The following is a 27,989-nucleotide window of genomic DNA, read 5'->3' as shown; positions in this document are numbered from 1 at the left end:
CTGCTGCCGCCAGGTGGCGATGAAAACGTAACCTTCTTGCTTGGTGACGTGTGTAAACCGCGACGCTGTCAGGTCGATTTGTCTGCCTTTCCCACATGTTTGCGACCTCTAACTCTCTGAGTTAATAGTTTGTTTGGGAGTTTATATATGTACAACAGATGACAATGCTTCTTCTGAGGAGAACCGTGCAGACGGCGGTGCGGACAAAACCCTGCAGGTCCTTTTCTGCGTCACAGACTCACCTGAACGAGAGAAAAGTAAGTAGCCGTTAGCTGTCAAACATTAGCTGACAGCTCACTGAAATGTCACTGACTCACACAGAACTCATCCACTTCTCACACTAACATGGAACTGTGTATCGGAGGTTTGAACCCGCGTGTGTGTGTGTGTGCGCGTGCGCGCGCGCGCGAGAGAGAGAGAGAGAACGAGCATCAGTGTGTGGGTGTTTGTTTTTAGGTGTCAGAAACGGTATGTGCTAGTTACTTCCGTTTATCAGCCTCACAAAGACATGTTTATCTTGAAATATGGATGTATTTCAGATTTTCCAAATAACCAGGAGATCGAAACTTAAGGCAATCAGTCAAGCAAAGTCACAGGAGAACACATTCCTCTAAATTCTGCTTCACCCTGTTTTGTTCTGACTCCATATGGCCAGCTGACTGCTCCCTGAAGACCTTAGACTACACATGCAGAATTTAGGTTTTGCCCAGAAGAAATGTTACAGTAGCATTTGGTCAGAATTGTTACGGTTCAAATGTGATAGCTCATTACAGAACAGTAATACAGCTAGTCAGTGTAATGTGTGAGGTTTGTGTTAAGGTCCCATGACCTGGTGCTCTTTGGATGCTTTTATATAGAGCTTAGTGGGCCCCTAATAGCAAATCTGAAGTCTCTTTACCAAAATTCAGCCTTGGTGCAGAATTACAGCCACTAGAGCCAGTCCCACAATGAGCTTTCCTTGGTGTGTGCCATTTTGGATTCTGTAGCTTTTGAGGAGGAGGAGAGGGGGGGGGGAGGCTGGGGTTGGGGTTGTGGCCTTGACCAGCTGCCACTTTGCTCGTTTGAAGGCCATGATGTCTCTTTCTCTCATGGGTGGGACAAATTCTCTGGGCGGGCAAAGCAGAGAAAGGGAAGGTAACCTTGTCCTTTATGAGGTCATAAGGGGCAAGATTCCTGATTGGGCCATCTGAGCTTTCATTTTCTCAAAGGCAGAGCAGGATACCCAGGGCTCGGTTTACACCTATCACCATTTCTAGCCACTGGGGGACCATAGGCAGGCTGGGGAAACATATTGTAAGATGTTGAAAAACATCATAAAGGGACATTTTCATGCCATGGGACCTTTAAAACGGACATGAGCTGGGGGCGGCATCTAGCACCCCCACTAAGAGCGTGCGCCCCATGAAGGCAAAGTCTGACCTGCAGCCCTTTGCTGAATGTCATCCACTATCGCTCTCTCCCCAACCTTTCCTGCCTATCCGCTGTCACTATCAAATAATTGGAAAAGCCCCCAAAAAATAATCTTAAAAAAGAGCTGTAAGCTTACAACAGGCTCACTCATAATTAAAGATCCAAAACTCGGAGCAGCTTTTACTCTTATCAAACCATGTCACTTACCTTTATGACTTTGTAGGGCACAAGGATCAACACCTAGAATGTTAGCAGTACACTAAAGCATCATAACCAATAAATAACACGGACAACCTGTTTCATCATTAAGTAGAATGGGACACTCCCAAACCTTGATGCTGACATGTTGATTGGATATTATAATAGCCATCATAACACACAAGGAGAAGTTACAAGTAAGGGTGATGGCTCGTTTTTTTCCTAGAGGGACCAGAGCTATTCTGTTGTGATGGAGATAGACCAACTGGTTCAGTGGGCGGATGTGGTTCCTTACTGTGTTTTATATGTGTCTGCAGGGTCTGGTGCTGGGAGTGTTTGAGAAGGACGGAGAGGAGGGTGGCAGTCATCTTACAGAAGCAGCCGCAGGTTTTGACCAAACTCTGTCTGGTAAACTCTCTGAACTGCTGAAAATGTGAGTCTGTGATAACTGTGAGCTGTCTGTATATTTATGTGTATGTGACGCCAACAATATACACTTAGACTAATGCAGATATACAACAGTCTTTCTGTTGGAAAGTTAAAAAAACGATACATTATAGCCTACCTGAACATATGATTTAGCGCAGGGCTGTTGTTTTAGACTGTGTTAGTTTTAGCTAATCAACTAAGTGCATAGTGTCCGAGACAAAAGTCTCTAAAATGTTATTAAGCAACCGTATACATATAAAATAGCCAGAGGTGAATTACATAATATTGGATAGTTGATAAAACAATAAACTTGTTTTGTTATGTTCTCTACAGCTCCGGGCCGACTCTCAAGAAAGGCAAAAGCAGAATATTTTATGGAATCCACAAGGTAACAAGTTGTGGTGCTTGATCGAGAAAAACCCTGTCTCTTGACAAAATGTTTAAATCTTCCCTGTGAATTCTACAGGACTTTCCGTGTGTGGCAGTAGTCGGGCTGGGTAAGACCAGTGCAGGTGTATGTGGGTCAGAGAACTGGGACACCAACAAGGAGAACATCAGACAGGCAGTGTCAGGTAAGACACACATTTTTGGTTGTCTTAGTGCTGGTGGCTACATGCAGGATCTACGGGAGTTTGAACCTGTTATCTGTGTATTTGGCTGTGTGTGTGTGTGTGTGTTCAGCTGGCTGCCAGTTGCTTCAGGACCTGGAGGTGAAGCATGTGGAGGTGGACGGCTGCGGGGATGCCCAGTCAGCAGCAGAAGGTGCCGCTCTTGGTTTGTTCCAGTATGACCAACTCAAATCCAAGAAGAAGACCAAAGTAACCACACAGCTTCATAGGAGGTAGAGGAACAGATGGGCTGTAGCATAAAGCTGGGGCAAAATTCTGTAGGTAGTGTTGTAGGTAGATGTAGCCAGTTGTCGAGCAAGTAAAAAAGATTCATGAATCGCAGATGTGGTTGGAAAAAGATGGGCTACTAAGAACAAGAACCATTAACAAAATCAAAATTAAAGAAGAATAAAATATTTTCACAAAAATAAAAGAAACTGACGGGAGAGTCTCAAAAAACATACACTGTTTCCTAATGACCTACAGGCAAGTCATTTCTGAGGGTATCCAGCAGACTTACATCATACACCCTCAGTTTTTCTCATGCTCTCCCCGAGAACAAATTCAGCTGCCAGACTATATAGGCCTGAAGCCCGCACCGGAAATTGGATCATACCAACTCTACAATGCAGGTGTGGCTCAGGTGACTAGACAGTTTAAAAAAGGCTACATACAGCCAAAATGAATCTCTTATGCTAGACATTTACACACTACACAATTCACATTAACAAAGTGGAATGGCTAGGTTAACAGGTGTGAATAATCTTGTGATCAATAAAATAAAAGTATAAACTGACTAAATAAACATATATACAGGCATCATTCCAGGTCTGTCTTTGAGGGCTGAACTAGTTAGCGTATAGCTACTGTGACGGCAGCCATGCGCCCCGTCACAGGTAGAAATTGGCTCTTAAGTTCATACATGATGTATGATAGATCATTATAGATGCAGCATCATGCTAATGTATTTATGTCTGTGTATATTTGTTCTCAGTGCTGACTCGGTCGGTTGGCAGAAAGGAGTCATGTATGCAGAAGGCCAAAACCTTGCACGGCTACTCATGGAAGCTCCCGCCAATCACATCACTCCTACTGCTTTCGCCAACACCATCGAAGAGAAACTAGCGCCGCATGCTGAGCGAGTCACAATAAACAAGAGGTTTGTGCATCATTCATAAATGCGACAGTACTCCAAAAAACAAAAACAAAAAGCAACAAATGCACATGGGAAATACAGTATTATTTATGCATATAAATAAATTAAGAAACGCATACAGATTTCCCTAACATTAGTTGTTTGTAGTTATATATTAGTTTCATTGTCAGAGCAGAACATCAAAATATATTAAAGTTCTGATAAATAGATATGACAGTCAAGATATGAAACTGAAAGTCCTTTGAAGAAAAATATAACAAACAAATAATCAGTGTTGCAGTATAAATAAATCAGTGTGTGTGTGTGTGTGTGTGTGTGTGTGTGTGTGTGTGTGTGTGTGTGTGTGTGTATATATATATATATATATATATATATATATATATATATACTGTGTATCTACAGGAAACAACTTGATAAACCTAATAAAAAAGAGAAATTGAACACTTATATGGACAACTCTTATAAAAATTTCAAAATATTCTATCACTTAAAGTATAGTCTTATTATGGATTGTTGGCTTAACTCTGAAGAGTAGATAAAGGAAAAGAGTTCTTGTCTAAGAGTTCATGTGTTTTCTATAGATCTCAGGGTTGGATAGAGGAGCAACAGATGGGAGCATTTCTCAGTGTGTCTAAAGGCTCAGAGGAGCCCCCTGTCTTCCTGGAGCTCCATTACAACGGTTCTCCTGACAGCACGCAGGCCCCGCTGCTCTTAGTGGGCAAGGGCATCACCTTTGACAGGTAAACCATAATTATACACACTGCTCACTACCTCATCATATAAAAAAGTTACTATGCTCACACTAACGGTGTTTTTTCATTCCCTCTGTTTGCCCATAGTGGAGGTATTTCTCTGAAGCCGTCTCCTTCTATGGATGCAATGAGAGCTGATATGGGAGGAGCTGCCACTGTGTGTGCGTCGATTGTCACAGCAGCAGCTCTGAAACTACCGATCAACATTATTGGTAAGCGTTTCTGGCCTTCTTTTTTTATACCTTTGAATCCCTGTGCATTACTTATTTTTGATAAATAGAAAAATATAATGTTTAAGTGAAAACAAATCCCTTAACCTTTGGGTTTCCACTGGTTACAATAAATTAGGTCTTGCTCCTCTGTGTGAGAACATGCCCAGTGGAAAAGCTACTAAACCAGGAGATGTTGTCACTGCCAGAAATGGAAAAACGATCCAGGTGGGTGGACCAAACAGTAACACGAGTGTGATGTGTTCATGCACTTGATGTGTGTGTGCAGATGAATAGGTTTTCTTGCTCTGCACAGGTTGATAATACAGATGCAGAAGGCCGACTGGTTCTCGCTGACGCACTGTGTTACGGACACACCTTCAACCCCAGAGCCATCGTCAATGTTGCTACGCTAACAGGTGTGATTTTAACCTTGGAGTCTGTGTATGTCTCGTCATGAAAAAATTTAGCCCTAAAAAAGATCCACTGTAGCGGGATCTACCCCAAAGTTTTGAGTAGTTGACTGAACTCTAGTAGTTGACTGAAAACTGATTTTGTCTCCACGATAGTGTTGCAACCGTGCAAGATGCATTTACGAAATTTTACAGGTTTGCAGTTGAGATCAAAAGGCCCGATTTTGGAAATGGGTGTGGTACGATTAGGGGACAGCAGAAGTAGGGGGGGTTGGATTAGGGAAGGGGCCCGCCTATAGTAGTTACTTCAACTTTTGGTTGGTAAGATTCAAACAAACTGGTTGCTGTTGTTTTTGTCACGGACCCTCTTTCAGAGTGTGACCGCCTGAAAAGCTAGTTCTCAAGAAAGAAAGAAACCGTTGAGGAAGTGATCTGTATAGTATGCAAAATCATTTTGTAACTAACCATCAAAAAACACACCAGAGAAGATTTGGCTTGTAACAATCATTGCATAATTGTCTAAGTGTCAATTATTTTACATAATAGCGTTTCCTTTGTTTAACCACACTTAATTGATAACATTAGCTCAGGTCTAAGGGCGTATATCTGGTAATTGTTGAGTTTGTTTAGATATGCCATTGGTAATTATATAAGTGATTATCAGTTGGGCTATATAGTTTCATTATTATTTCAATTGTTAGTTTTTTGGCACTATACACGTTCATAACAACAAAAATAACAAGGGGGGGGATGATAAAGAGGCATTGTTTACTTCATAGTCTTCAAACTTGTGTTATTACATTATCTGGGTCACATAACAGTGATTTAACCAAAACATGTATCCTTATCATTTAAAACTTTAATTTAAAAAAAAAGAGTAATACCTAATTAAAGCTGTAAGCAGCGTTAGCAGCCTTTGCACCTCCTGACACGGCGGGGTTACTGGCAAACAACGATCCTTGCAAACTTGCATTACCATGGCACTCAGACACTGTAAATCATCACCAATGAAAAGGGAACTCTCTGCTCAGTTCAATGATACCTCACACAATAGTGTACAAGAAATGGGTCATTAGTTATTAAAGGGAGCGTGGTTTAAGCATTTGGGTCAATGTAAACCATCACCAATTAAAAAGGAACTCTTTGCTGAGTTCAATGTTAACTTACACAAGTCTACCTTAAACGGTTCACAAGTTATGGAAGGGTGCGTGGTCTGAGTACATGGGATTGGCTAGAGAGTAGGTGCTCAATAGCTCTATAGACCACACATTCTAAGTTTCATGTAAATCGGATGATGTTTTCCATTTAAGGCTGATTTCCTTTTGCCAGCCGGGGGCGCTATGATCAAAAGTCAATATTGGCCTGGAGATGTCCTCAGGCCTGGAGTCTTGTCAATCATGACACATTTTGTATATAGCACCTTGACTTTTAGGTCTACTTTCTGTTGCCACAAAGGGGGGCTATGACTTTGAGCCAATATCGGCCTGTAGATGTCGTCAGCATTGAACTTTTATGAATCCTGGAAAGGTTCCAGCCAATTGGACAATGTACACTCAAGTTACATCCACTTCCAGTTTCGATGGCGAAACGCACAAAATGGTCACCCTGCCACAGCCATGTCCTATGACGAAAAGTTTTTCATTTAATAACTTTTCATCTTTAAGGTCTTAAGATGATACCGAACAAATTTGAAGTCTCTAGGAGTTCATTAAAGTATGACCTGTGGAAATGGCCAAAAACACACTAATTTCAAACCGGGTAATGGTTATAGATAGATAGATAGATAGATAGATAGATAGATATTTATTGATCCCAAAGAAATGGGAAATTACAGTGTTACAGCAGCACACAAAATATACGTACATGTTATGGCTCCAATGAGCTTTTTTGTACATCTTGACATGCTACATGTACAGCAAAATTTGGAATTGTTAAAGCTCTAGAGAAGATACATTAAAAAATATAGGATGTGTTGTGTGTGTGTGTATATATAGTATATGGTTCAAGAAAAGTGCTGCATGATTGGTCCCCATGTAGCACTTATGATGCAACCAAAACCCAAAAATCATGTTTGCACGTTGGTTTGCTGTCAAGAAATTAATGTGACTACAGGTGTGAAAGCAACCTTAGGCTGATGATGTTACATGATTAAATTAAAAATGTGCTAATTGTTATTCATAAATATGAAAATCTGTATTTTTCTGTCTCCCAGGTGCGATGGATGTAGCTCTTGGCTCAGCAGCAACTGGAGTGTTTACAAACTCTGACTGGCTCTGGGAGCAGCTGCACAAGGTTCTGCGAATGCACAATAAACACACTCACAACATCTTAGTCCATTAGATCCTGTGTTGACGCGTGTGTTTATGTGTGTGTGTGTGTGTGTGTGTGTGTGTGTGTGTGTGTGTGTGTGTGTGTGTGTGTGTGTGTGTGTGTGTGTGTGTGTGTGTGTGTGTGTGTGTGTGTGAAGGCTAGTGTTGTGACAGGTGACAGAGTGTGGCGGATGCCTCTGTTCCAGCACTACACCAGACAGGTGACTGACAGCCAGCTGGCTGACCTCAACAACATCGGCAAGTACAGCCGGTACGTATCTCACTACACTCTGCTTGGCATCAGAGCAGTACACTACCTCGTTCTTCGTACATTGATAATAACATTTTTATAGAACCACATAAGCGGGATGAGAATAAACAGGATTATTTTAGCCTGATAACAGCATGTTAGCCTAATTGAGTTAAGCCACAGTTGAAGAACAGGACCCAGGAGTATATTCATGGATTATGTATTGTGCCTTGATTACGTTTCTAGTTCTGGCGGTGCATGCACAGCAGCTGCATTCCTCAGAGAGTTTGTCACCGCTCCTCATTGGGCCCATCTGGACATCGCAGGTGTGATGAGTAACAAAGATGAAGTTCCCTACCTGAGAAAAGGCATGTCTGGAAGACCAACACGCACGCTGGTGGAGTTTGCTGCAGGACTGGCCCACAATGGCTGAGAGATTGAGGCAAAAATGTGATTGAACACAAGACTGACTGTGAGCTTCTTCCCTGGCAAGATTCAAAAGTGATCTCTGAGCAATGGCAAAGTATTGCAGTCTGCATAAATGAACAGTATCCTTACCCTGGAAGAGCACTGAACATGTTGGCAGGGATTCATGGCTGTATTTGTTTTTAAAGAAAATCTGAAGAGTTTGATTTTTACATACTGCTATTGCATCATTGCACCGTAAGAGGCCTCAATGTAAAGCAGGTTGTGTCTCCCCACACTGTTCAGATTTCAGCTAAAACCACCTGAAGCTCTGTAGTAACTACGTAGCTCACATAATTTACAATTTCAAATAAAGTCTACAATTAGTTCTGTGTGTGAAACATTTGTTATCTCTATGGCTCTTTTGTTGATAACACTAATGTACGCTGCTTGGCCCAAGGTACTGTATGTGGACACCAAAACATTACACACTTTTGTTAACGTTAAAAACCTTATTTCAAAACAATGGGCAATAATGCACTGCTATCATAGCATGAATTCGTTGAAGAAGGCTGACCTTCCAGATTTTGGAAGTTGGCTGCAGAGATTTGTCACAAGCGCATTATTGATGCTGAATCCTGAAATTTGGAGTTTATCCCAGCTGGCAATTATCCCACAAGCCAGCAATGTTCTTCTACATAAAACTTTAAATCACATTTCTTTATTCTTCATTGTGTGAGGGAGCATTGGCATGTGGGAAATAGTTCCCTGCCACAAAGTTGGAAGCACACTATTATCTAAAACGGTTTAAGCTTATCGCAAAACAAAGCTGCTTGCGTACCCGCATGAGTTTTGAGGAGGTAATTTAAGCTATAGTGTTTATTCGATTAATATTGCTTCAGATTAATGATTTATAGAAGCCTAAAGAGGTGAAAGTATTCAGTATTTTGCTAGGAAAAAACAAACAGTTTGCGTAGCATATGTTGTTTGTCTTATTCCCATCAATATTACACTTAATTGAAGCTAGCCAAATAATTTAAAACAACCCCAGACCCAAAAATAGGGTTGTTCGCAGAACTTCGCATACTTTGGCCAAAACGACCAAACCCAGAAACATCCCTCTATGTGCGCATGTGCAGACCAGGTAGACAGAAAACATAATGGCAACGTCCATGAGTGGGATGTTCTCCGGTCAGCAGCCGCCCGTTGTGCATCCCGTCGGGGGTCCAGGTGGACCGGGCCAGCCAGGCTTCCCCGGTACTGCCACCAGACCTCCGGGAAACAACACGCTGGTGGATGAACTGGAGGCTTCATTTGAGGTATGAGGCTAATGTGCTAGCTTCCGTTAGCGGTGTGTGCTAACTTTTGTTAGCTAGTTTAGCTAGCTAGGTGAGGTTTAATGTTTCATTCCCTGGTGTTGTTAAAATACTATAGTCCCACAGAGGGGGCTATGAAAAGACATATTTTATCACGACTAAAGAGTAAGTCATGCAGAGATAGCTTTGGTCTGCAGACGCTAAATTAAATGAGCTAACGTTATTGCTAATCTTAACGTTACCTTCAGACCGAGTCAAAGCTTCACAAGCTTCCAGCTCTCTACTCCAACCACTTTTACCAACACTAGAAAAACTGTCAGTTGTTGACATATGGCAAGTAATTGTCAAATTTAATCCTTTCTTCCGTTGTGCAACTTTATTTCCTAAACCATAACAACTACATAACATCCCAATTACACAACTGTTTCTGTGGTTCACTTTTCTCGGGAAGCAACAGCCTAGACTACAACTCATTGTCCCACTAGTTCAATCAGTTAGTTTGGGAATCATACACTCTACAGCCATTTGTGTACATTGGTTTATTTGTATTCAAGGGCTGTTTCTATACTAAACCTAGGCATTCTAGTGGTAAATAGTGTTCTTTCAGATTATTGTGATAACAGTTTGGGATAGACAATTCAAGTTATGTCATTCCACCAAGATCAGCCATTTCGTATCAGTACTGCTTTCTAGATAGTCCTTTGTACATCTATAAATATGTGTATTATCAAGTAATGAAACAACAGGCCTTTTTTTCACAGCAGACATTTTGGCTTTCATAGCAGGAAAAGCAAAGATGTTACACAGATGACTAACAAAACTAATAACGGCTCTGTTCTAGTCAAATTGTCCCAGTAAATCATGATAGTGTGACTGTAAGCCAGCAGCAACAAATCCAGGTTCCCGAAACCAAGGCACCGTGAACCTGAAAGCTCCTCCTGAACATAGGAATTTTGTCTGCTGGGATTTCCAGGAGATGTGGATCTTTCCTCTGTATGGCCTTTGCCCTTGTGCTCAAAATGAAACCTGTAAAGAAATGGTTTTCCCAGTTTGGGGTAAAAAAAACATGACTAGCCTGCACAGAGCCCTGCTTGCAACCCCATCCAACACCTTTGAAATGAACTTCAACCCCAACTGTGAGCCAAGCTATATCAACCAATGTCAGTTCTCAACCTCAATATAGTGTAATGGTCAGAGGTAAACCTACTTTTAGCCATGTAACCTTATGTCTTGAATCTTCAAATTAAGTACATTAAAATGTAGTTGGATTCTTTAGACCAGGTAAAACTTCTCCATCTCCACTATCTCACAATCTAGGGCCTGGCGATTCGGAGAGAATCAAATATCACAATATTGTTGACCAAATACCTCCATATTGATACCGCAACAAGATTGTAGTGTTGACTATTGGTGTATTCACAAAATATTTACACACTTATGATAAATAACCATCAGTAATGTGGCAATATTGACTAAGTGGGTAAAGGCAAATAATATAACAGTTACAGAAGTCTGGTAAGTTCAGATAATGACAACACTTTACTGTAATGCAGCCTTTAAAACCAGGAAAAGACACCACTTATGCAACATTACGATATTACATTATCCAAAATATATGACATTATCTAGTCTCGTATCACAATGTCAATATTTTTGTCATAGTTTATACTGTGTAGCAATTGAGTTTCTCTTCCTAATTATTTAGATGGAAAGCTGGTATCCATCAATAGGGAAACAGATCCTCATGGCAAAACTGCATTTGACATGGCCTGTCTTTAAGGACGTGTTGGTTCTCATCCTTATTCATCAAGTCAGAGACTGGAGGGTTACAAAACCACCAGTACTCAAACCCTAAGGAGCAGGATTTTAAAATACACTCATTTAGGGGAAAAAGCAAATGAACTCCTGTTGTTTTCTATGCATTTATTCTTCAGGCATGTTTTGCGTCTCTGGTAAGCCAAGACTACGTCAATGGAACTGACCAGGAGGAGATTCGGACCGGTGAGTAAAGCCTCAGATTTTTGTTTGTCCGTAGTAAATTTACTTAATCTCAAATTGTAATCTGAATAATGATGTATGTCTTATTTGTCTGTTGTTTGCAGGTGTTGACCAGTGCATACAGAAGTTCCTGGATGTAGCTCGACAGACAGAGTGCTTCTTCTTACAGAAAAGGCTTCAGTTGTCTGTGCAGAAACCAGAGCAGGTGGTGAAAGAGGTACATTTTTAGACTGACTTGCATTTTCATTCATCTTGACGGTGACAGATTTGAAGTGTTTCTCTCCACTTCCCATCCACTTTGTTTCTGCCATTTATCCATGATTAATGTACCTGTACTTTTGATCCCCAAATTATCTATGTAAACTGTAAAAATGCGTTATCGTATCCGGGCTTAAGTATCATTGTGTTTATTTCTTAGACCCTAATTTGTGAGATGCTCACAGTGTTTACAGTTTATTTATTTCTCTCCATTTGTATAAGCGCCTTCTCATTTCTCACTTACATTTTTTTTTCTCACTTCAGGATGTGTCAGAGTTACGTAATGAGCTACAGAGGAAAGAATTACTCGTTCAGAAACACTTGTCCAAACTGCACCACTGGCAACAAGTGCTGGAGGATGTGAGCGTTCAGCACCGCAAACCCTCAGACCTTCCACCTCCGGGACCACTGGCCTTTTTGGAGCAGGCCTCTGCAAGTCTGCCCCCTGCCCCTTTAAAACCTAATTAACACAGCAGAGGTGCGGTAACATTAGTCTTCTGTTAGATTAAACAGTTCGACACCCAGAATGTCATGTTGAGCTCTGACCTGCAAGTTATCTAAAGTTACCTAGGAAGCACATGTCTGCAATCATCAATCATACAGGCTTGATTTGAAGTGAATGGGAGATGGAGCAAATATTTGCAGGACTGAAGTGTAATGTGACCGTACCCAAACATTGAAGAAGAAACCACACACCGTGTACGTCGTGTGATGCCTGCTTTCAGGTGTCAACCTATGAGAAAACCGAAGAACAATTGCCCGGCTGTGGAAAAATTACAACATAGTTTTATTTCAACTTTAAGCATTTTGATTTATGTAAATATTTCTGTTGCCAACTATTTTTTTTACTGTAAAAATAAAATGTGTAGTATTTTGACTGGACCGAAAGTCTTAATTATGTTAATCTCATTGCGCAGAGCATCATTTTTGCATTTGAAAACAGAATTTAAAGAGACATTACACTAACATTACACAGGAGTATGAGTTTACTATTCATGGAGAGTTGTACTTAATAGACACAGTTGTATAATGTCTTTTGTGGCTCTGGAAGACAAAGTCTGACAAAAAAGCCTGGAGTTTCAAAGACATAGGCTTTTACCAAGCAGAGAGGATCTAACAAAGATGATATAGACTTATGGGCATTATGTGATCCAGCATTCTTGGAGTATTACCTAGGACTCAAAGTCAAGATCCTGACTTCTACTGCTTTAAACCTGACCATTCAGTTTTAATCTGTTGCTCAAACAGTCTTCAAGTTTGATAGAAATGCAATACTAAATCAGTGAAGTACTCCTTTAATCACCAGAGCTTGTCCTTTAGTGAGTAAGTAGCTAGCATTGTATTTCATATACATTGCCAAAATAACTATGAGGCATAATTTATAATATCATTTATATATACTGTAAATACATATCAAAGATGAGTCTTGTCGTGGGTTTAAAAACATGCCGACAGGAGAAATGTCTTCTGATCAGCCGTGACTAAGCTTCCTGACAGCCTGTTGTCTCTGATGCATTCAGCGTCTTCACACCCTAACAGACTTGTTCTCTGCAGCTTCATAGCTATGGCCTGTCCATTGATGGGACAGCCAGGCTCAAAGCTTCCCAGATGGACTCCCTGGACAAAGCTTCCTGGGAAACAGGGGACTTTGGTCTTGACAAGATAAAACAGGGACCAGGGATTTATTATTACATTTCCAGAACTGAACTCAGTACAGAACTCTAGGGGTTTTCTTCTTTTTACACATTCTCTTCTTAAGATAATGCCTACGTAACTGAATCAGCTGTTGTGAAAACCCTTGTTATGCATCTTCTAGCAATCCATGCAGTCTTTATGTTGTGGAAGCCCATTTCTGCCAGGAAGTACACTGATAAAACTAGCATCATGAAAATACAAATACTTATGGAAAGTCAAATTGATGAGACACTAAGTCATAATTAAGAGATAGCAAATCAAATTAATGAGTCATTAGTTACTCTATATAATAGTCTCAGATTTCAATTTATTTTTAAATAGTTGTATTACATAATTTTGTTCGCTTTGTTTTGTGTTTAATCGAATTGGCTGAACATATAACATGCCATACTGGACTTGAGGGGCTCTGTAGCAATACATAAAACCTTTATCTAAGTCAAAATAATCAGATACTGAGTCAAACATTCTGACTCAAACACACCAACCTTTTTCTTTCTTTTTATTTATTCACCATGAGTGTTCCTAATATGATGAGTCTCCTCCACGGTCAGTCTTCCACAGCTAGAGGGAGACAGTGCTTTCTTGTGGGACGCCTTGGCTGCTCAGAGGACCATCTTTGCCGACATGTCCTTGTTTGTGCGTTTTAATCAGCGGTTGGAAAAATAACAGGTAGACTTGTCCGTCCGCCTCTCGCGCCCGTATACACCCAGGAGGCAAGAGAGGCAAACATAAAATCACAATAAACCATTTGACGCTGCTGGTCGGCTCCTTTCCTGCGTGTGTTTTTTCTTCTTCTGGGCTGCCGACAGAAGAAGCAGTCCGCAGGGTACAACAGCCGGGTTGAATCGCAACGTGTTTGTTAGTGTGTGTCACCGCAGTCGGGCTGTGTGTTCTCATGAAACAGGCTGATTTAATGGGGCTGCCGTCAGCCCGTCTCACCGCCTCTGGACAGCTGGTCGCCGCGATTCACGCTTGAATTTAGACCCATTAAAGACGACATTGTGGATATGGAATGGTGCATGCCGCTGGGCCAAGTTTTCAGCCTCTGAAAAACACCGGAATCATGGACAGTCATCCGCTGTAAGTAGAACAAAAACGAGTGTATGTGTTGACGTTTCTCAGTGTCTGCTGACTGATGGTGCCGCATTGACAGAGACAGCGGGCGGCCGGTGTGCGTGCTACTGACCGGGGGGGATCTGGGATTCTGTTATTCTGTTATAATGTTAGGATTTGTTGGGTGGTTTTGTTTATGGCAGAGGTGATATGTGTTAACTGCTATGTAGCCATGTGCATGTGGGTGTGTGACAGAAAACAAGGGCCATGTGATATTGGCATGAGCAGCATGATTCAATTTGTGTCTGATGTTTTATTATGAAAGGGAGAGGCCATAGCGTGTGCTGTGGTAGAGCAGTGGTAGAAAGTACATTTACAATTGTAAGCTACTTGTAGGCTACTTTATGCTGCTGTTTTATACTTTAACTCCACTTCTTTTAGAAGCAAATATTGTGGGCTACTTTGCTACATATGACAGCTGTAGTTTCTAGTTTCAGATATCAGAGATTTAGAGATTTCACATACAAAACATAGTATTCTTATAAAATCCAACCCTTTTGGCTTCTGGCCCCAATGTTGAAAACCACTAGACCACTTCACTTCTAGCAGCTAGCCTACAACAGCAAATGTTACTTGATGCATCAGTATTACAAATTAATAATGTAGTAATGCATCACTCATGGGGGTCATTTTTCTGCACAATGAGTAATTTTACTCTGATACTTAAAGGTCTCATATCGTGAAAATAGGTTTTTATGGGATACTGTGTGTACATTTTTGCTGGAAAATTGTCCATTTTGACTTAAGGAGAATTTGAAATGAAGGACTTTAACTTGTAATTGAGTAGTTTTACATTAGGATATTGGTACATACACTTAAGTAAAGGTTCTCAATACTTCTTTCACTAAGTACTGCTTAATATATTTTAGAAATATAATTGCTAAAGACGTGCAACATCTACAAATTTACACACAGTAGCCACATTAGTATGTCAAGGCTGGTTTGTCATTTAGGCCCCCCTTTTCACTATGTGTAAATTAGTGTAGCTAATTTGATTAATTGCTTGTTAGTGAGCTTAAGTACATAATTAACTTTGACCTGCCCTGCATTGTTAGCTAATGTTGTCAAAAGCTCATCAGAAGACTTATTTGTTGATATAGATCTCACATGGTGCATATGACTAAATAAAGTGGTGGTTTTGATCAAATCACCTGAAATCAAATGAGACACATAAAACTTGGGACCTCGTAGTATTTATCCACCAGAGGAGTACTGGTGGGTTTGAGTCTTTATAGACTAGTCTTTATAGACTAGTCTTTAGAGATATATGACGATTTAAACACATGTTCTCATTTTGTTTGTTGTAAGTGGACATCACATATGAAAGATAATGCACTCCAAAATGTCCTGCTGAAGAAAATAACTATATTTGCTTGACTGTGTGTATTAGAAACCAACAGTCTGATGTCTGCCCTCAGTAATGGACTGTCTTTAATTTCTCTCTCAGGTGCACCAGACTCTGTCCACACGCTCTGGACAAAGAAGATGGCGTTGAGAGGCAAGGTCCTGTCACTCTCAACCCTCGGCATATGAGGAAGGCATTCAAAGTCATGAATGAGTTGCGCAGGTGATGTTTTCTCTCTCTCTCTGTCTCTCTCTCTCTCTCTCTCTCTCTCTCTCTCTCTCTCTCTTCAGTCATCCTCTGGGTTCCACCTGTTAAACTTTAACTGTAACCTCTCACCTCCCCTTCTCTTACATATGCTATGCAGCCAAAGCTTGTTGTGTGATGTGACCATAGTGGCGGAAGATGTAGAGATTGCCGCTCACAGAGTGGTCCTGGCTGCTGGGAGCCCCTACTTCCATGCTATGTTCACAGGTGAGGACTTCCATCAATCCATCCAAGCTGGACATCTGGCACCTTGTGGTTCAGCGTCCATTTTTGTTGTTGTTATTTTGTTATGTCCTGGGTGATAATGGTTGTCTTACACGTGTGTACCGACAGGTGAGATGGCAGAGAGCCGGGCAAAAAGAGTGAGGATAAAGGAGATGGACGGTTGGACTCTGGGGCTGCTGGTTGACTATATTTACACAGCAGAGATACAGGTCACAGAGGATAACGTGCAGGTAAACACATACATATTCAAACTAACATATATGCATCATCCAAATACTCGCATCCTGTACCAAAGCTACAATGCATTGAATATGGAAGCAACCAAGAGACATAAGTCTTTGAACTTTAACAGCCACTGAATACCTAAAATTGAAATGTGTTAGTTTGAAAAACACGTATCTGAATTTACCTCTTTGAAATTGTTTTACTTTGCAAACCATATATCTGAATTGATTTGTCCTGAATGCACCTCTTTGAAATTTAAATATGAACGGTCTTGAATTTCCTGAATTTTGATAAAAATTTTTCAATGGGCACAAATTCAGATACAAAAAATCAACTTACAGAATGAAGTAGATTCAGGTTGATCAAATTTGATTGCTCAAATTCAGATCTCAAATTTCAAAATACAATTTCACAAAGAAAACCAGTCAAATTTTATTGCTGAAATTCCGCTCAAAAATCACCAAGTTAAAAATTCACAAAGTAACATCCGGGCCACCCAGGATGGGAGAAGCAATTGAGCCTGCATACAATCGAACCGACTTCTGGCCTATCAGAGCACGGCTCTGTCAAGTCAAGTGATCCAAGAAATCGGCACGGATATTGAACCTGTAAAGATGTCAGGTAAACAAAGGTTCTCCGGTAAGGTTTGATGTTTACGTACGATCGAACTCAGGGCTCGACGGAAGTATGTATTTTGTATCACATGACTGACAGGCCGTGCTCTGATAGGCCAGGCGTTGGTTTCTGGGTAGCCCGGATGTTACTGTGTGTGAGTTTATCTGAAATTCTGTAGGTTGATTTTTTTCATTTTTTTTTTTATCTGAATTTGTGACCATTGAAAAAAATAAAATTAAAAAACAGGTTTTTAAAATGGAAATCAAGAATGTTCATATTTAAATTTCAAAGAGATGAATTCCGGACATATCAATTCAGATATGTTTTTTCAAAATAAATGTTTCCAATATTAAGTATTCAGGGGCTGTTAAAGTTTAAAAACTTCTGTCTCTTATTTGCTTCCGTGTGTGTGTGTGTGTGTGTGTGTGTGTGTGTGTGTGTGTGTGTGTGTGTGTGTGTGTGTGTGTGTGTGTGTGTGTGTGTGTGTGTGTGTGTGTGTGTGTGTGTGTGTGTGTGTGTGTGTGTGTGTGTGTGTGTGTGTGTGTGTGTGTTTGAAAGGCATTGCTCCCTGCCGCCGGCCTGCTCCAGCTTAACGAGGTGAAAAAGGCTTGTTGTGAGTTCCTGAGCTCTCAGCTTCACCCATCCAACTGTCTGGGGATACGAGCCTTCGCTGACTTACATGCCTGCTCTCAGCTCCTCACACAGGCAAACACCTATGCAGGTTTGTGTGTGTGTGTGTGTGTGTGTGTGTGTGTGTGTGTGTGTGTGTGTGTGTGTGTGTGTGTGTGTGTGGGTGTGGGTGTGGGTGTGGGTGTGGGTGTGGGTGTGGGTGTGGGTGTGGGTGTGTGTGTGAGAGAGAACCGCTCTTGTTGCTGTTCTAAAATGGGTTAGATGGGGGACGGTGGATGAGACAGAATGAGAACAGATTTATCCTTAACTGTTCTTTATTTAATGAGATCAATAAAAAGCTTTATTTATCTGCAGTCACGGGGTAGATTTTTTCATTTGATGCTTTTGCTAACAGAGCAACATTTCTCTGAGGTGGTTGGGAGTGAAGAGTTCCTCAATTTGGGCATGGAGCAAGTGTCCAGCCTCATCGCCAGCGACAAGCTCACCATCCCCACAGAGGAGAAGGTATACGCACATCACTCTGCTCAATACACGCAGGTAGGACAGTACGACCAAGTGTTTGAACCTGATGTGCTTAAAGTGTCTCTATGTGCTTCATTGTGCAGGTGTTTGAGGCGGTGATAGCTTGGGTCAACCATGATAAAGATGTCCGGCAGGAACACTTGGCTCACCTGATGGAACATGTCCGCCTGCCGCTTCTCTCCAGAGAATACCTGGTGCAGGTATGAGTGTCTGCCTCTGCATGTTTATGATCGTGTGAATGTGGCTGTTGCTCTGTCACTTAGCATCTGACGAACAGGGTTTTTCCTGGCTCAGAATGGACCTTTTTGGGGGACGGAAGAACTACAGTCAGCATGGTCCGTCTGTGGACAGTTAAAGTCCGTTACCTTATTTGACGGAAGTCTAGATGCATTTGCATGTTATTTCTTACAATTTTATAAACAAAAGTGTTGATTAGGCTTGAGTAAGTGAAACCCCAATCAACAAAACTGCTTAAAAATAATATTAAAGGTGCCTTGCCACACTTATTTCAATACTTTGTGGTAATGTCTGAAGTTCTACCTAGGACTCTGTAACATTTTTTGTGGGACAGATACCTTGATTACCTTGTTTCAAGCTATTCTAGCGTGGTATAGAAAGCTTGCAGGAAGACTCAGCACTATTTGTGTCAGTTCTTATTAATATTCAACGACCTAAGCTGCTTGACTCTGATTGGCTAACAGCTCTACCTGCTAGCTAATGGGAGCCTGGCTATCGGCATCCTTTACCCAGCTGACAGAGGAGAACACAAACACATACTGTACGCAAGTAAAAACGGTTTTATGTGGCAGGGCAACTTTAATATTTAAATAAGCCCGTTAAAATATCAAGGAGAGTTCGATACAGCCTGACTCTGGACAGTAACCTGAGATTAGCGCTCCTATTCAAGTTTAGGTTTGTTTTTACAGTTGTTTGGTAAATTTCTGTTAGACACAGTCAGAGAAGATTTGATGTGCTATTTTTTTCTTTCCATTCTTATCATTTTGGCGCATGTAATTTTCCTTTGGAGGGGGACAAAAATTCCTCTGTGCAGGAAAAACCCTGGACTTAGCATATCTATCGTTTAGGGCAGGTCAACGCTAAACCAGAACTCGCAGAGGTTTCAAACAAGCTGCACGCTAAACTAGACTGTTGTTCCTACTTGTTCACATTTCCATATTGTTGTTTTTAAAGAAGCATTACCAGCAGGGACGTCGGACTGGGGGGAAAAAGGGGACTGAGTACCCAAGGCCCTTATCTGAGGAGGGCCCAAAAATATGCTAGAATGAATAGCTGTGGATGTGGGGAGGGGCCTATTTAAAACGTCTTTCTAGAGTGCCCAGAATTTTGTGCCATGCCCCTGATTACCAGTGAATGTGATTAGACCGTTTGCACTTTATGCTGTGTGCACAATTATTAAGATGCTCAGCTTTGACGGTGACCTGATGACTTGCAACATTCATGATACATTTATCAGAACACGTTGCACATGTGACAGTTGATTGTCACTACTACTTAGTATTATTGATCAAACTATTTCTGTCAAATGTACATCATACTGTAGCACATTTGCTCATTGTTGTTTCTTTTCAATCTGCAGTATCAATAATCAGTCAAATATACACTTTAAGCTGCGCTGGGTCTGAAATACATACGTGATTATTTGTTTCTGTGACTTAAACAGTACATAACTGGCAAACTGACATGTGTTTCTGATGTTAGATAATCAGTAACTCTGTTTCTGGCATCAAAACTAACTTGAGGAAGAAGTGACAACTTTTATTGTATCAGATTTAAAGCGGGACACTTGATTTCTGACAATCTCTTCAAAAGAACATACATTGTAAAATAGTAGAAATTGACACAATGATCTGAGCTGTATGAATCTGTCCTTATAATAGACTTTATAACCTTAAACCTCTCTGAAATCCGTCCTGCAGCAGGTTTAAACCTGAGATACAGTGACGTCTTTAGGCGTTTAATGAGTGGTTTCAGATTATACAACAGTTACAGTTCAAACTGCAGCATCTGAGGACACAGCAATGGGGTTTAAGATACTAGGTAGATCTCACATCTATTATTTGATAGCTCCTCGGTCCTCGGCTGAACCAGAAGTTGTTCTGTTCCTTCTTCGTGAAGGCCGTTTTAAAGTTCCTATCTTTTCCCCGAGGAGCAAGCACAGAGGGACGGATCACCGAGGCGCTGTAAGTGTGAACACGAGAAAGCAGCTTACCCGGAAGCTGTGCAGCTGAAAGCCGTTGCTAACTCCGCCCATACAGCTGAAGTATTCATGTGAAGCCTTAGAACAAAGGACGTTTCATCCCTCTAAAACACATTTGCTCGAGTCGTTTCCTCTCTCATCCCATGACTTTCTCTCCAGTGCTTCCTCGGTGGGAGGGACTAAGATGCAAGGGGAGGCAAGTGGAGGACCTGGGGATGCAATTTAAGGGGATCTAAGATGTGGTTAAAGACGAACATTTAACCACACCTAAGCTAAAAACAAGAGCAACATCCTCAATTATTCTATGATTGAAAGCAGGCGAGTTTTGAGCTGCAGAACACTGAAGGCCGTGTATTGTAACATTTCTTGTCAGTGACCAGATAACAGTTATTTTTTTATCACAGCACACAGCCATCGCTGCTGCTGCTTAATAACAGTTCTGTGCTTAAGTGCCACTCTTGTCTCAACACCCAGGCAGGTTAAATACTCTCTGTCTGTGTTTGATAGCACAAAGCTAGGCAACATGTTGCTAGGTATCCAGTTGTCTAACTAGTTTGTTTTTCTGCTGTAGTTGAAACAGGGATAAGGTAGCAAAAAACATCAGGTTGTGTCTTTCATCACAGCCAATTAAACTCCAAGGGTAGCCTGAGTATCAGGTCTGGGATCAGGTTACTTAGTTGGTGTATGTTCAAATTCATATATCTCAGTTTTGTAGTTTTGTTTATTACTGTAACCATCTCTGTCCCAATGTTCTCTGACCACAAATGAGAATATTGCCAGGTATTGATATCTTTCACAATTTTACTGCTGCTCTTGTTCAGTTCAGGAAAGATAGGCCCAAATGTCAAAGTGACCTTCCAACATGGTTGTCTTTTCCCCAAGATTCTTAGATTATTCGTCACATACTGTACATAATGATACTACCGTTTGACATAAAATGCTTAGTTACCATCACCATATGATATAGTAATATGTATTTTACAAATGTACTTATTTATTGATATTTAAAAAAAATACTATTTAAAGAGCTAATTAAAGCAAAAAAGAAAAAGCAAGGGTAAGTAGGAGAATGTAAAAAAGTAATTCAAAATATAAATGAGCCTCAATATTAGACATGGGAATGCAGGCCAAAATGTAAATATGGGAATTTAAAAATGTAGAGATAAAGCATCACATCAATTGGAGAATCATGTATCAGGTATATACAAGAGAGTAGAACCATGTGAACAGGCAGTATTTGAAGCAGGATTTACATTTTAATCAGTCCCCTATTGTTACTTTTTGGGTATCAAAGGAGCTCAAACAGCCAGATACAAGCAAGCAGAGCTCAACTGTTTTTTAAAATTTAACTTCCCTCTCACAGACAATAATGATCTGTAGGTTGTTGACTGATTTGCTTTCATTGCTAACAAAACAACTGTGGGTTACTTACATCTTTGCTGCATGTAAAAATACTCCATTAATACCACAATAGGATGTCATCAGTGGTGATTTTTAAGGGATGGCAATTGTGTTGTTGGTTAGCAGCTAATGTTTCTGATGTTTGATTATTTTACATTTGTCTTAAAGGTTGGACAAAGTTGGACAAACTAGTATTTAATCCAATTAAGGAAAAATGTGTCACCCTCCCCCCATTTCTGTCTAAGTCTTTAACTAAACACCACATTGAATATCTTTGTATAATTAACATTCAGGTCAAATGTAAAGACACATTTGTTACGAAACATTAGATCTGTAAGTATCCGTACTAGTGGGGATTTTGGATTAATATTATGGATCTTCCTCTGATTGTAGTTCTTATGAGCTCAGTTATTTTTGTGTCTCAGCTGCTGGGTCTCAACATAATGCAGCACTTTGTGAATCCAGTCGGCTGATTGGCTGCTCTCTACCTGTTTGGTTATTTTAGCGGGTGGAGGAGGAGTCTCTGATTAAGAATAGCAGTGCGTGTAAAGACTACCTGATCGAGGCCATGAAGTACCACTTGCTGCCAGCTGACCAGAGAGCTCTGATGAAAACTGCACGCACACGCATGAGGACTCCAGCCTGCTGTCCTAAGGTTTTTACACAACCTCCGTTAAGTTTCTCCACTCTTAGATTTAAGGAAGCAACAATAGTTAATGCACAGTACAATTCTTCATGTAATGACTCTGCTGATTCTGTCCTGTGTAGGTGATGGTTGTGGTTGGGGGCCAGGCTCCTAAGGCCATCCGCAGTGTTGAATGTTATGACTTTGAGGAGCAGCGATGGTACCAGGTGGCAGAGCTCCCGACCAGGAGGTGCAGAGCAGGTAGGAAACCCTCAACAACAACCGCATAAACTAGATCACAGTTAAGGGGTTGGATCCTCTAAAGAAACGTACTCCTTTAGAACACCTGAAGGCCACACTAAATTGTCACCTACTCCCCAAATCACCAAACTAATGTTTCATTCAAGGTGGTCCTCATTGACTTGGAAAGTGTAAGTCAACAAAATGACCGGGACTTTGCCCTGGCCAGGTTGCATCCACGATTACCGGTGTTAATAGCAGTTTGTGTACAAGGTTAATATTTAGTATACTGTGTCCATATAGCTTTAATTAATATGTGATTAATAACATATTTAGTTTGCTGATGAGAGCAGTGGTGTCCAGGCCCTCTTGTGGGTTTTCCATCACTATTGTTCAAATTTATTGTTTCCAGTGACTGAAGTCCATTTGGTTGTTTCAAGTATTCCTCAACACACTTATGTTTTGCATAATCTAATAAAGGAAAAAAGTGACACTTTAATTAAAACTCGTACTTTTCACACACCCTTTGTCGACACAAGGGACACAAAATATATATAATGCAATCTTATGTACAAGATTATTAAATGGGGACCCTTTGGATAGAAAAAAAAACATTAACCACAAAACTTACCTTTCAGTTATATATTATACATAATATGTATTAAATAATATTTGGTTATATACGATTAGATTTCACTTGAACACCATTTTTTAAAATTCGTACTGGTTATTTTGTCCAAAGTCCAGTACAGACACGGCTACAACTTATAGATGTTCTCTGGCCAGGTCTTGGCTATCGTGGCTTTGAGATTCAATCCATCTGCGATCAAAATCCATAACCTAATCTAAGGCATTCTTGTTTGGCTTGGTCTTGTTTGAAAGTATTTCACAGATTTAGAGTTGATCTTGGTAAACAGCGTCACTCTTTTACCATGCCCCCTGGTGGCATGTTTCTGACTCTGTTTCTACCACATACGCCCTCACTGTGAAGACGCACGGAGTGAAACAAGTTTGGTAATTTGTTACGAGGTGGCAACATCAACAGAAACAAACGCTACTTAAAAACATAAAGCTGCTATGATCACAACTCTGTCCCCAACGTTTTAAACTTACTGCAGGCCCATGAACAAAAGAGAAAACTAATTAAGGATTTTCTAACACTTGACGTATTTTTTACTCAAGGATTATTTAAAATGTTATTGGACAGTTACAGCATGTTAATATTTTGACACAGAATTCACATTGATGTGTGCCATTTACAAAGAAAAGAAGATAAGATAAGAAACAAGAAAGTGTGACTTTGACCAAGTTTACCCCGACTTTATGACATTTCCACTCCGAGGGTGCTTCAGTATTCAGCCTCATTAGACCAGGCTGTTTGACTGTGTGTCTTATAGTTTTATTAGTATTTGTGTTTACCTGAATGTTTTCTGTCTTGTTGCTTTTTAGGTGTGGTGTACGTGGGTGGGTGTGTGTACGCAGTTGGTGGTTTCAACGGTTCTTTGCGTGTGCGGACCGTCGACTGTTACGACCCGACGATGGACCGCTGGACGAGCATGAGCAGCATGCAAGACCGTCGATCAACGCTCGGGGCTGCTGTGCTCAACGGACTCCTGTATGCTGTGGGGGGCTTTGATGGCAGCACAGGTACACCTGTGTGACTGTGACATAAAGTTCTTTAAATTGCAGCGATCAGTGAGACGGAAAGAGTTCAAGACACTGAATCCCTACAGGCTGTTAGTGTAACAACAGGAAATTATATAATACGTGATTGTTTATGGTGTTTTTGATGCATGTTGTGTGTGTGTTTGCAGGTCTGTCGACAATTGAGGCGTACAACGCGAAGACAAACGAGTGGTTCCACGTGTTACCCATGAGTACCCGGCGAAGCAGTGTAGGAGTGGGTGTTGTCAATGGTAAATACTATTCACAGTTCAGTTTTACAGTGTTTAGGAATAGATAAAAATAACAGACACACTTATAAACCATGAAATAGCCTGCAATGAATGTGTGTTTCTGAAACTATCAGAGGTGTTGAAGAGAGAGTGTGTAGAGAAAGGAACTGGCTTAAAGCTTGATACAATAATGCATCATTGCACTCGTTTAAAAAAAAAACTTTATCAAAACGCTTACAAGTAGACCCTTAATAATCAAAGCAAGCCAGAAAACATTATTAAACTAGCTTAACAACTTTACAGAGGTGCTTCAGAGAAAGAAGGAAGGGGGAAAGAGACAAAGAAAGTCGAGAAAAAGCCTAATACTTAAATAGCAAAGTGCTCAAATTAAAATACCAAAACATGTTTGGGTAAATTGCCTCAAAACCTTTCTGTATTTTGAGTTTTCCAAACTTTTATATTTCCTGCATTACTACCATATTGTATTTTAACGTGTTTCTATTATTTTGTCCAACACAATACCCCCTATTCTGAGTTGCATGCATGTCTTGTGTGTTTTTAGGGATCCTGTACGCAGTTGGAGGTTATGATGGTGCAACCAGACAATGTCTGAGTACAGTAGAAGCTTACAACTCTAAAAGCAACACATGGAGCTACATCTCAGAGATGGGGACGCGACGCAGTGGAGCAGGTCAGTGGCTGTTTGTGTGTGTGGCTCACTTCTGAGAAAGGTAATTCAACTGACAGACAAACCATTCTCACAGATGTATCCATCAAAACAACAATACATAATTGATATGCAAGGGAAATTCATGATAAGACAGACACGGTGACCAGATTGTGTGTCCGATGTCTTCCTCAGGTGTTGGTGTGTTAAAAGGTTTACTGTATGCTGTGGGGGGTCATGACGGTCCATTGGTGAGGAAGAGCTGTGAAGTTTATGATCCGGCCACAAACACCTGGCGGCAGGTAGCTGACATGAACATGTGTCGACGCAATGCAGGTAACGCAGCAAGTCTGTCCACCAGATATCCTCAGGTGTGAGGTGTTTGACGTCCATTCATCTTCATTGTGTGCCTTTTTGTGTTTTTAGGTGTGTGTGCTGTAAACAACCTACTGTATGTGGTAGGAGGAGACGACGGCAGCTGCAATTTGGCCTCTGTGGAGTTCTACAATCCAAACACGGACAAGTGGACACTACTGCAGTCCTGCATGAGCACAGGACGCAGTTATGCAGGTGTGTAGGCTACAGATTGGAACACACATGTTGAAAACTTGTCAGGTCTAACTGTTTGTAGCTAAAGTAGAGTACGAGATACATTTTGAAAAAGGTTGAGCTCTGAAATTGGGGCCTTAGTAATAGTAACAATTAACTCCATATTACTATTTTGTATCAACCTTTAAAAGAATCCTACCATAATTAGGGGATCAAGTTATGTCTGCTTTTACTGAATTCTGTTATACTGGTAGATACCGGCACATCACTTTTGTCACTTTAACTAGTGCTTGTCACTTTTTTAACACCTAATTTTTTCCTCGGAATCAACAAAGCGTTATCTTATCTTAAAAAAGAACATATGTTGTGAGAAAATGTTATGTGCAGTGCATTGCTAGTATTACAACTATTTGCCCTTTTAACAGTACTAGCAACAGGAACTATAGTGGACACAAAAACCTTTTGCTTTGATTTATTTCCATTATTTTCACATTCATACTAGACATTTTCAACATGTGCAGTGTATAAAAAATGATATTAAGTGTGGCGATAGCAAAGCACCATCTTATTCTTTTGTTTTGTTTAACCACAGGTGTGACTGTGATTGACAAGCCCTTATGACTGCTCTTGAGACCTGCCGCTGATTTGGAGCAGAATGTATTCTCCTGCTGAATACTGATCTTGGATCTGTCTCTGATGCCTATGCTCCATTGTTGGGCAGCATTAGCACAGGCACTGACAAAGATGAAGAAAATGACAAGTTTTGTTGTTGAGGATGATGATGAAGATTTTTTGCACTTACCTGAAAGGGGGAGCTGTAACAAACGAGGGGATCTAACCCGTGTTTAAATCCCCTCCTGGCAGGACTGCCGCTAGCGACTGGACCAACCAGTTTAAAGCACCACTGCACGACTGCAGTGTCATTGAAACGCTACTGATATGAAGCTACTATAACTGCTAGTTAATTTAACATTAGTAATGTTAACATGAACCAGCTCTGAGAGAGACCACTGATCTAATCTATGGGAGAGGAGCAGAAGGACCTGAAATCTTTGTTTCTCCTTCGTTTTTATCCTGAAAAGTGTGCGTGTGTGTGTGTGTGTGTGTGTGTGTGTGTGTGTGTGTGTGTGTGTGTGTGTGTGTGTGTGTGTGTGTGTGTGTGTGTGTGTGTGTGTGTGTGTGTGTGTGTGTGTGTGTGTGTGTGTGTGTGTGTGTGTACTTCGTGTGCACGCACAATCTTGCGTTTAAAGGTGCACCTTTGCTTGCACATGTGAGCACGTCTGTTTGTGTGCATTTGAGTCTCCGTGTGGTGACGCCTGGTCTGATGCCGTAGAAACGCACTCTGTCTGACCTTTTACAGTGTTGCATTGTGGCTGTTCAAGAGTGCCTCTATGTCAAATTACACCTTGCTTTCCTTTTTCTTGCCCTTTCCTGTGCCTCGAGGACTGTTACTGGACAGAGCACAGCTGGACTCAGCAGCAGTTCTGGGGTACATTCGAGAGCTGACTCTAGATCGGTGGTGATGTGTCGGTTGCATTAGCCCGCATGAATTCAGAACAGCAACGTGAGAAGCAGCTGCAGAAAATGTACGATTCTTCTTCTAAAAAAAGACTTTAACTGGAGCACTACTTTTCTGGTAAAGGAGAAGAGTCATTCATGTTGCCAAAAACAGTGACATACAGAGAGAGGAGCTGTTTACGATGAAAAACAGTTGGATGTAACAGTGCTTTACTGTCACCCGGCAGCCATCTTTGCTGTGGTTGGAACCACTAATGACAACAACAGCCTGAACTCACTGCATGCTCCCCAAACTCTAACCTACTATCTTTCAACAGTACCCTCTTCCTCCTTGGTGTAGCAACCTTATTAACTACTGCTCACATACTGACGTACTATGAATGTGCCAATTTTAAAATGTCTCTTCATTTCTGTCTCTCTTTGCTACTTTACTAATCTGTTCTCTTTTTCTGGAAAGGGACCAAACCTACTCTTGATTTTCTGTTACTTCAGTATCTTTCTCTTCCCTCTGTTCTTGAAAAAACTGCTCTA

At 40.9% G+C, this 27,989-nt stretch overlaps 3 protein-coding genes and 1 long non-coding RNA gene across 4 annotated transcripts; 3 read left to right on the top strand and 1 right to left on the bottom strand.

Annotated features, from left to right (window-relative positions):
* The first annotated feature begins 14 nt into the window (after positions 1-14).
* lap3 (leucine aminopeptidase 3) lies at positions 15-8,527 on the top strand. Its single transcript, XM_034898647.1, has 13 exons — positions 15-257; positions 1,926-2,041; positions 2,371-2,425; positions 2,504-2,609; positions 2,719-2,878; positions 3,640-3,804; positions 4,383-4,541; positions 4,641-4,765; positions 4,902-4,990; positions 5,079-5,181; positions 7,388-7,467; positions 7,643-7,755; positions 7,981-8,527. The coding sequence occupies exons 1-13, from the start codon at positions 159-161 to the stop codon at positions 8,165-8,167; spliced, it is 1,557 nt and encodes a 518-aa protein (XP_034754538.1). The 5' UTR covers positions 15-158; the 3' UTR covers positions 8,168-8,527.
* Positions 6,143-15,697, bottom strand: LOC117960668. The gene is made up of 3 exons (XR_004660199.1): positions 15,688-15,697; positions 14,346-14,348; positions 6,143-6,337 (listed from the first exon to the last, which is right to left on the bottom strand). It is a non-coding gene; the product is annotated as an uncharacterized LOC117960668 (long non-coding RNA).
* On the top strand, positions 9,254-12,566 carry med28 (mediator complex subunit 28). Its single transcript, XM_034898697.1, has 4 exons — positions 9,254-9,458; positions 11,390-11,456; positions 11,558-11,670; positions 11,976-12,566. The coding sequence occupies exons 1-4, from the start codon at positions 9,300-9,302 to the stop codon at positions 12,177-12,179; spliced, it is 543 nt and encodes a 180-aa protein (XP_034754588.1). The 5' UTR covers positions 9,254-9,299; the 3' UTR covers positions 12,180-12,566.
* On the top strand, positions 13,959-27,956 carry klhl2 (kelch-like family member 2). The gene is made up of 15 exons (XM_034898636.1): positions 13,959-14,486; positions 15,967-16,086; positions 16,229-16,335; positions 16,462-16,583; positions 17,752-17,914; positions 18,218-18,327; positions 18,429-18,545; positions 22,470-22,619; positions 22,733-22,850; positions 24,279-24,476; positions 24,644-24,745; positions 25,287-25,415; positions 25,587-25,727; positions 25,818-25,961; positions 26,533-27,956. Exons 1-15 carry the CDS (start codon positions 14,419-14,421, stop codon positions 26,559-26,561), a joined length of 1,818 nt encoding a protein of 605 aa, XP_034754527.1. The 5' UTR covers positions 13,959-14,418; the 3' UTR covers positions 26,562-27,956.
* Positions 27,957-27,989: the final 33 nt, after the last annotated feature.

Source organism: Etheostoma cragini, chromosome 2 (genome assembly GCF_013103735.1).
Source record: "Etheostoma cragini isolate CJK2018 chromosome 2, CSU_Ecrag_1.0, whole genome shotgun sequence".
In the NCBI taxonomy this organism is placed as follows: Eukaryota; Metazoa; Chordata; class Actinopteri; order Perciformes; family Percidae; genus Etheostoma; species Etheostoma cragini.
This window is presented reverse-complemented; position numbering and strand designations above follow the sequence as displayed.